Raw genomic sequence first — 9,218 nt, 5'->3', positions numbered from 1 at the left:
CTCTTGGCAAAGTTGGCTGATGTGAGATCATGGAAGATCCTTCAAGAGACTGCTCTACCTAAGGGTTTTTGCTTCCTTTAATAACCTGGGTCTAGCAACTACCCTCAAGAGATGCTTTTGCACTTTCATTTGGGATCTATCCCATGTGGCTCTATGTTTAGACTCATGTATTATTAACTGAAGTAGGATAATCCCAGTTACAGAACTGTCCACAAATCTGAATCCCTCACCTGCTGTAAAATCACTGTTACTTTCAAGGTCCTTAAAAAATAGAAATGAAATATACAGAAATTATATAGCAGTAAAATTAAATAGCCTTGGGGGAGAAAGATAGTAATGGATACAGCTTCACAGAAGATGAAGGGAGCTGATTCATTTTAAAGACACAGTTCTGCAGGTCAACTCCTAAACTTATAAGCATTTTTGTCTAGGAAAAGAAGGATTTTTCTAGTGGAAGAGATTCAGTCTCTGGTAGAATTTGGGATCCCTAAAGCCTGGATTGCTGCCTCTCACCCACAGAGGAAGCCAAAGAAGAAAGACAGGTACTCCCGAAAGTCAGCCAAACCAAGGGCAGCTCCCAGAAGTCTTTGCTTTCACACTCACTTTGGATAAATTATTACAGTAGTAAATTAGGCAAATTTCAGGAGCACAGGAGGGCCACTTGGCATGATTTGCTTATAGAGGGAATTTTTTAGACTCCTCAAGACCAGTTTTCAGCTCAAAAGAAAACTACCACTTCCTTGTCTGCCCACTCTTAGCCAGTCTGCACGCAATAACCCTGAGCAGTGCAGAGAGGAGGAAGGAATCTTACCTAGACCTCTTCTACTCAAGAGTATAAGCCTATTTGTGAGTAGATGAGTGCTGCACACACTACATTTCTTGACCTTTCTTCCCATCTGCTGCGGTAGGCTGTTTCCAGGGTTAGCCACAACAATAATTGCTCCCATTCCACATGCCCTTATACAGTATGACTTTGCCACTCTTCTCGTTAAGAGGTAGAGCTTATTTCCCCTCCTCTTGAAGCTGAGCTGGCCTTCTGACTAGCTTTGGCCAACAGAATGTGGCAGAAGTGATATTCTTTGAGTTTCAGAGCCTAGGCCTTAAGAGCCCTTGCTGTCTGCCTTTGTCTTCTTGGAGACTTGGGCCTTTGTGAAGTCCAGTTATCCTAATAGCTAGACCACTTGAAGAGAGAGCAAATGAGGAAAGGGAGGGGGAAAAGGAGAGGGAGAAAAAAGAGAGAAGAGTGTGTGTGGGGGGGGGGTGAAGGAGAGAGAGAGAGAGAGAGAGAGAAAGGTCCTAGAGATTGAAGATATCAAAAGGAGGCCCTGGAGAATGAAAGTCTATTAGGAGAAAGGCTCCAACATTCCAACCATTCACCCAAGAGGCCAGAAAAGAGTGGGGCCATCTTAGATCCTGCAGCTCAAATCAAAGCTGCTGAGTGAGCTCAGCCTTCACAGCATGGAACACAGACAAACCATCCTAGCTGAGGCCTGTTTAGACAACCTATGGAATCACAAGCAAATACATATTGTTTAAGACAGTAAATTTTGGATTGTTTGTTACACAGCAATGGATAACTGAAACATCCACAATACTGGCCAAATACTGCACAACTTAATGGCTCTTTGGCCCATTGGTATTTTCCTTCAGTTTTATTCTTACTCAGTTTTTTAAATTATGTGATCAAAAGCAAAAGTTTCACTGGAATTAGTCAATCTGTTATTAAACATTAGAAAAGATGAGGAAATGTAAAGGAAAGTCAAAGTTGGGTCTAATTGAGAGTAACACGTATCTAAGTGAAGTCTGTTTTGGGGATCAGGAGACAGATGTTCCTTGGTTTACTAAGAAATTCCAGGAATGGTAACCAGAGTCCCAGGAGCAGGTATTTGTGAAATAATAATGTGTCAATAGAATTTAAACCTTTTTCAGGGGTGACATAGGTTGAAATCTGGGAAAAGCAGATGCTGAGACAAAGACAAGAGTCCAAAAATATTACTGGAAAGAAATGGAAATGGGATTGGGCAGGGAGAGCTGTCCAAAGCTGTCCATGATGCAGATGTGACAGTCTCTGCCAGACCAGTGGGGAGTTCCACAGGAAGAACTGTTCATTAGAGTTCCATGTTCCCTGGGAATGGCTAAGCCCTGTATACACACCACCTTGCTCAGTCTCTGGCCAGGGTCTGGAGATGAGTGGGACAGCTGGAGGCTGTCCACTAACCAAATTTCTTGCAGCTAAGTAGCCAATTCTTTCTTGAAGGGACATCTCTGAAGTAGCACATCTCTGTATCTGCCAGAGGGCTTTTGATGTCTCTTATATAGGTTTTTAAATGGTAACTGCATAGGCCCTTAGGCAGTCATATGGATTCAGTTAATATATTTGAGCATGATTATGAAAGCTGAATTTAAGAGCACTGCATGTTCCCTTCCCCTTCTTCATCTTTGTATGATAAGTTGGTCATTTCCCTTTCTGGAATCCCGCAGGCCAGTGTTTGTGTCTATCACAGTATTTACTACCACCGTATAAAAAGATGTTTGCATTTTTTCCTCTTCCTTGACTGAGCTCTCTTAGGACAGAAGTATGTCTTGTTTACTTTTGTACCTATCCAACACTTGGTCTTTGAAACAAAATAAATCCTCAAAAGTTAACTAAATGAATGAACCAAGCCATCTCTTGCTTCTTCTTCTTCTTCTTCTTTTTTTTTTTTTTTTTTTTAGTAGTTCTTGCTTCTTTTTAATAGTGATGATTTTTGTCCATCTAGTTTGAACTGGAGCCACTGTGTATATTTCATATAATGTTTTGCAAGCACCACTTAGTTACATATTCATTCTAGCAGGTTAGAGTTAATCCACCTTCCAGAATGATCAAATGAAAAGTGATTGAGAGTAAGAAATGGTAGGGCTGAGGGTGGGGTTGGGAGGGGGGCTGCAAGAAGGAAGAAACTAAAGGCTCTAAGAAGACTAAATTAAAGGTGAAAGAGAAAAGTAAAAGCTGTCAGATAAGAGAGGTCCATGAAAGAAGAAAAAGCAGGAGAGCAAAATGAAGAATGAAAAGGAGCCAAAAGGGAAAATAAAGCAGACTTAAAAAGGAGGGGCTGGGGATGAAGGCTCAGTGCTGATCTGCCCAAGGAAGTATCCATCAGTAGAAGCCTCACTGACAGCTGTTACTGTAATGGGAACTGGCATCTAGAGAGGGGGCAAGTCTAGTTTAATTAGTTAAATGGCATTATCTATGTCCAAAGGGGGTAAGGAAGGTAAAGGGAATAGAAGGACTGGTGACTCACCTCCATCCATAGGCTGAAAGGAAAAACAGATTTCTAAAGCTTTGGTAGAAATTAGGTACAGGAGCTGTTTCTTCCCCAGCTGACTTCACAACATTCCCATGTGTTCTTAGTCACTAGTACCTTTAAAGGGGATATGAACTGCTCTGGTGGGGGCAACTAGAGGCAGACCTCTGTTCTTTACCTTGAATGGAGCCAAGCAATAGGTTTATTCACCTCTCCCCTTCTTTCTTCCACCAGCCTCACTCAGGAAGCAAGCACCATCCCTGACCACTGGTGGTAGCACTGAGACTGGGATTCTGCCACCTTGGGGTCTTAATCCAGCTCTGCCACTGATTGGCTGAAGGACCATAAACAAATCATTTTACCAGTCCCATCCCTTTAGCACCTGGTTTCAGTAATTAAATCTTACAAAAAAAAAAAAAAATCTGGAGAATGTTCTCTTTAGAAAAGCAAGGTTTTAGAGTCAAATCTAAATCTTACTATGTTGTAGAGAGACAGAATTTAAATATATATATATATATATATGCTTCATTTCATGCTCCCCTGCAATGTACTTCCTTTCCTTTATATGATCTTTTTGTTTTTAATATATGATCTTGTTGGTAGAAATTATTACGGTTAAATTACTTTTTTCTCCTATTTATAACATGAGATAAAGGATCGTAAAGATATTCATCTTAATTCTAGAGATTAACTGATGTCAGCTAGGCTGGTCCTGGGGTTCAGCAAAGACTGATAAACAGCTTCCAACCTCCAAACAAAACAAAAACCAAAACACAAAAGCCTAGTGATGGAAGGTTCTAGGCAAAAAGAAAACCTAGACAATGGCTGTACACAGTTAACTCCCCTACCTTCTGAGAACATAAATACCATTTCTACAGAAAAATTACATTCACTGGAGGCTGTTTTAGGACAAGGCTGAGTGAATTAAATATTTCAGCACCATATGCTCAGCTTTGGCAGGAGATTTAAGTGGGAAGGGAATCGCAATGTTAGGGAATGCCCATATCACACGCCAGCTGGCTATTTAGTCACGAAAAAAGGAGAAACACACAAATATTTGGTTAAAACACCTTTAATGAAAAGGAAAGACACTACCATCTCCCTTGTCTGCTCTTCACATTTTACTATGTTAGGAAACTCTGGAGCCTACACCTTTGGAGAAGTCATCACTTAAGTCAGTCAATTGCAGAACCCTCACTCTCTCCTCAGAACTCCTGTACCAAATGATCCTATGTTAAGAGTAAATACTACATCTCATTACAAGTCAGAGAGGCAGGGAGGAGAGTGCCGGGAGCTCATCTCCCAAAGTCTGGGACTCTTAAGAACCAGACAGTGGCAAAGACATGCGCCCCCGCCCATGGTCAGGCAAAATGGGGAGGAAATGGACCTTGAGAGAGTAAGATGAGGAAGATACAAGGGGCCAGGGAATAAAGGAAGGAGTTATCTAAAACTAGAGCACACTAGTGCTAGGAAATCCCCCATGACCCATGGTGCACTGTTGCACACTAAATCATCATTAGTCTAAAAGAACATTCGTAAGACCTAATCAAGAACTTGAGGCCCCCTCCCTTACAGCATGCCCCTTCCTTAACCACATAGGTTCTCAGCCAGCCCTCTGCTTTGGTAACACTCTTCAACTCCATTATTCCTTCAACTGCCCTCCCTCATCAACAGTGCTTGTTAAAGATACGAACTTCACATTTCCTTCTCAAAAATATCCCATGGGAGACCCCTTGGCAAGAAATCCACTTGTTCCCTAACTTTGAGAGGCAAAGATGAAGGATATGAGAGGCTGGAAATGTCTCAGCAGATCAATCAGCCAATTTTGCGTTAATGTGACTAAGGCACATTAGTGCCCTGCTACTGGGAAGAGTGTCCTATGCCCTTCGTTTCTCCCTCCTCCCTGAGACTGAGCCACCAGATACAGAAATTGTTACATCTTCATTGTTGGCACCTTCTGGAGCAGGGGGAAGGGGACGGAATGTACAATTTGTTACTTTTCTTCTGTGATGGGTTTCTCAGGCACTGTCTTGGATGCAAGAGACCGAAAAGGGAAGGAGGGGCTCTCTTCTCCTGGGCTTCTCTGGATCCCATTGCTGGAGGCAACTTCCCAGCCACAGTTCCCAGGCCCAACAGCACTGGTGGTACAGGGCCTGAAGTGGTAGTGGAGCTGGAGATGGAGCTGGAAGTCTAGGGCTTGGTGAGTAGGTCACTTGACAGGAAAGCTGTGTCCTGGTTCCAAAAAGACAGGGGGCCCACCCTCACCAGCTGGGCAGGAATTCCCTGGGACAAGAAGTCCTGCAGGTTGACCTGGTCACCAGAGAGGAGTGGCACTAGGCCCTCCAGGGACAGCTGCTGGCCCCTTTGGGCTGGGCTGTAATTCTGAATGTGGGTGCTCAGTACACCTGCCAAAGGGAAAGGGAGAGGGAGGAGAGGGTAGACGGGTCATCCCCAAGGAGGCTGGATAGGGTTCTCGTTGGGAATGTGAAAGCTGTAGAGAATCTATTTTTCTCAGGTACAACGAATGAGAAGGGAAGAAAAATTTCTCAGGGGGCCATCCCCCTGTGAACATAATGATTTCAAAGCTCAGGATTTAGAGAAAAGCCACTAGGGACATAGCACATAAGAACTCAGAAAAACAGACAAATAAGGGCACATAGCTCTTGGAGGTCCTTCAACAGAACTCTCAGTTTCTGCCCTCTGGGTCAAGGGGCAGCAGGTACCAAAAACCAGGCTCATGGGATTGTGGGGTCATCCTTCCGGGGAAAGGGAGGAAGCCCTGGGGAAGTGATGGAGGGTGAACAGCCTGCAACCAAGGAGAGAGCAGCAATATTCTGAGGGCCGTGGGGGGCAAAGGGCTGTACCTGGTGGTGAGCCAGCAGCATATGCTTCTTGAGGGTAGCCCGCTCAAGGAAGCCCTGCCTGCAGAAAACACAAGTGAAGAGCGGCCCCTCCTTGGGGTGGGCTTTCTGATGCTCCTCCAGACCTGCCTGGGTGGGAAAGGTCTGGCCACACACCTCACAGGCCTTCCTGCTGCTGCTCTCTCCCGGCTCCTTTCTCATCGCTTCCTGCATGCTCAGCTCATCCACCAAAGTGGTACTGCTGCCTTCCCCTTCCAGGACCAGAGCTGACGCTGGGCTGGAGCTCCTCTCCAGTTTGCCCCCCTCCTCTGCACCTCCTGCAACATCACTGCCTCCCTGCTCCATTGGCTGGGTTTGATCCAGGCTGTCGGGTGGTGGCAGTGGCGGTGGCGGCAGAGAAGGCTGGTGAATTGCTTTCTCATTGCTGTCCATCTCCTTCCCAGCTGTGGCCGCTGCTGCCACGGTCCCCACTTCGTCTTCTGCCCCAGAGGCCTCTTCTGAATCACCTCGCACTGATATTGCCTTCTCACCTCCACTCTCAGAGCCTCTCCCTGCCAGGGAATCTTCATCAGTCACGTCTTCCTCTTCTTCTTCATCCTCTTCCTCCTCTTCGGATAGCTCCTCTTCTGGGGATGGTTGCTGGGACGGCTGCTGGGGGAAGCTCCCTGCCCCGGAGACTGCAGATTGCTCAGAGCCATTCTCCTGGGCAGCTCCCCCGCCTTCAGGGAGCGTGGTCCCACCGTTGGGGATCTGGCCCCCCAGGTGCATCCGAACATGCTGCTGCAGAGTGACAGCATTGGTGAACTTCTTCTGGCAGATAGGACAGGAGTTTTGGGCCCGGGCAGCTGGACTGGCCTTGTGGCCCACAAAATGTGCACGCAGATTGCCCCGGGTAGAGAAAGCTCTGCCACACACTTTGCATTTGAAGGGCCGCTCCCCTCCATGTTGGCCGTAATGCAGGCGCAGCGCTCGGGGACAGCTCAGCACCCGGAGGCAAATGACACACTGGTTAGGTCCAGATGAGGCTGAGGACGAAGTTGCAGGGGCAGAGGTGGCGGGGACTCCAGAGGCTGTAGAGGCCGCTGCCACGGCTCCTTGACGGTCAATCTTTTCTACCAGCTGCTGCAGCTTCGATGTCTCAGACGGGGAGGCCCCCAAGGGCTCCAACACATAAGGGAAGGGGAAGCTACCGGTGGACTTGAAGTGGTTGGTAAGCAGTGCCCAGCTGGGAAGCGAAGTCACCAGCTTACTTAGCTGCATGCGGGTGGCTGGGCCACTTTCTGCCACCCCAGTGATGGCTGAGCCCTCACTCCCAGGTGGGGTGTTCTCATCAGCTTTACTCTTTGGCTCTACCGCTTTCATGAGCACGAACTTATTGAAAGCAGGGAGCGCAGGAGCCGTGGCCGTGCCCGCACCGGTGGAGAGCAGCGTCAGGCTCTCTGTGGCACTGAGAGCCGTGGTGGAGGCCACCAGAGGCTTGCGTTCCACCCCACCGCCTGGCATGGCCCCCTCCTCCTCGGCCTTCTCTGGCGGCACGGACATACCGTAGGGCAGGCCGCTGCTGGTGATGACGTAGTCTAGGTGCTCTGGCACCGGGTGAGGGTTCATCTGCACATGGGGGTACTTCTCACGATGCCGGTGGAAATGAACTTTGAGGTTGCCGCGCGTGGTAAAGCGGTTGCCGCAGACGTTACACTTATAGGGCCTCTCACCTGTGTGAGAACGCAGGTGGATCTGCAGGGCGCTGTCACTGCCAAATACTTTGGCACAGAAGCGGCATTTGTGCCGTCCACCAGGCTTCTCCAAGGGACCCATCACTTCCCCATAGCCCAGCTCACCACTTCCATTCTTTGGCTTCAGGAGCCCTGGGGAGGCAGCAGCCTCGAGGCCCCGGGCTGCCCCCAGACACTGTGCGGCTAGCAGTCCTGTGGTGCCTGGGAATGCTAGATGAGGTGAGGCAATCAGCTGGTCTGTGTTGCCTGGCAGGGCTGGGGAGGGGGCTGGGGTGGGTTTGTGGCTTCGCCCAGCCCCTCCAGCAGAAAAAGGGTGCTGTGACCCCAGTGGATGGTAAAGGTGGAAGAAAGCCTGCTTGGGTGTTTCTGCCCCTGAGGAGGCAGAGGTAGAGGAAGGTGCCAGCGTCTTGCCAGTCTGGACAGGCTTGATGGGGCTGAAGAGGGGAAGCAGGGGCTTAGTGGAGGAGGCAGTCCCTGTCCCAGGTAACTCTGAGGGGCTGGAAGGGGTGCCCACCGTCTGGCCTAAGGAGCCAAGCAGCAGCACCTGCCGGCAGATTTGCTCAGTCATCTGCATCTGATGGATCTGCCGCTGCTGCAGCACCCGGAGCTCTTCCAAGATCAGAGGGATGTTCAAGTGGCCACTGCCTACACCTGGGGGCGGAGGAGGAGGAGGTGGAGGAGGAGGGGGTGCAGGGGTGGATTCTGGCGGTAACGGGGTTGCTCCCAGCTTAGGGCTGGCCAAGATCAGGCCCCCACCTCCCCCAGCTGCTGTACCTGTGGCAGCGACAAGAAAGTGCCCAGAAGACTCCTCTCCCCTCCGCTCTGGGCCCCAGGTGGGATCTGTGGGTACAGAGGCCCCGGAATCCGAGGGGTTGCTGTGTTCTGCCTCCATGACCTGGGGACTATTGTGGCCCTCAGGCCGGGGTTCAGAAGATGTCGAAGAGTTGTTGGGGTTCTCCTGGCCCCCAATTATCACCATAACAGGGGGCTCAGTAGAACATGCGTTCTGGTGGGCGAAGAATTCAGTTGGGTCAGTGAATTGTGCGCAGCACTTGGCACAGACTTGGGGGTGGTCCTCCTCGCTAGCATCACCTGGGGAGAAGACAAGGAGAGAGCGTGGGTAGTGCGGTTGGGGTGGGTATACAGAGGCTCTAATTAACAACGAGCCCAGTAACCGCTAGTTGGGGGTGGGGAGATGAGCTCACCATCAGGCGGTGCAGAAGGCTACTGCTCAGTGCTGACCCGCCTGGCCAGGAGACACCCCGGCACCCTGTGCCAGGGAGCAGGGAGGAAGAGGAGACAGGGGGAGGGAGGGGGCGCGGGCATGCACAAGCGACTCC

The 9,218-nt window shown here is 49.3% G+C and overlaps 1 protein-coding gene across 3 annotated transcripts in view; it reads right to left on the bottom strand.

Annotated features, from left to right (window-relative positions):
• Positions 1 to 4,340: 4,340 nt before the first annotated feature.
• SALL2 (spalt like transcription factor 2) overlaps positions 4,341 to 9,218 on the bottom strand; it is a 13,057-nt gene continuing 8,179 nt past the window's right edge. For 2 of the 3 annotated variants that reach the window (XM_010949632.3, XM_074365821.1), the window contains exon 2: positions 4,341 to 8,970. In XM_010949632.3, coding sequence (XP_010947934.1) covers positions 6,020 to 8,970 — 2,951 coding nt within the window. In that variant the 3' untranslated portion in view covers positions 4,341 to 6,019. The remainder of the gene's footprint in view (positions 8,971 to 9,218) is intronic. The other variant, XM_045512603.2, reaches the window with a different exon arrangement.

Source organism: Camelus bactrianus, chromosome 6, assembly GCF_048773025.1.
Source record: "Camelus bactrianus isolate YW-2024 breed Bactrian camel chromosome 6, ASM4877302v1, whole genome shotgun sequence".
Taxonomy (NCBI): Eukaryota; Metazoa; Chordata; class Mammalia; order Artiodactyla; family Camelidae; genus Camelus; species Camelus bactrianus.
The sequence above is the reverse complement of the archived record's forward strand: the minus strand, read 5'-3'. Positions and strand labels throughout refer to the sequence as shown.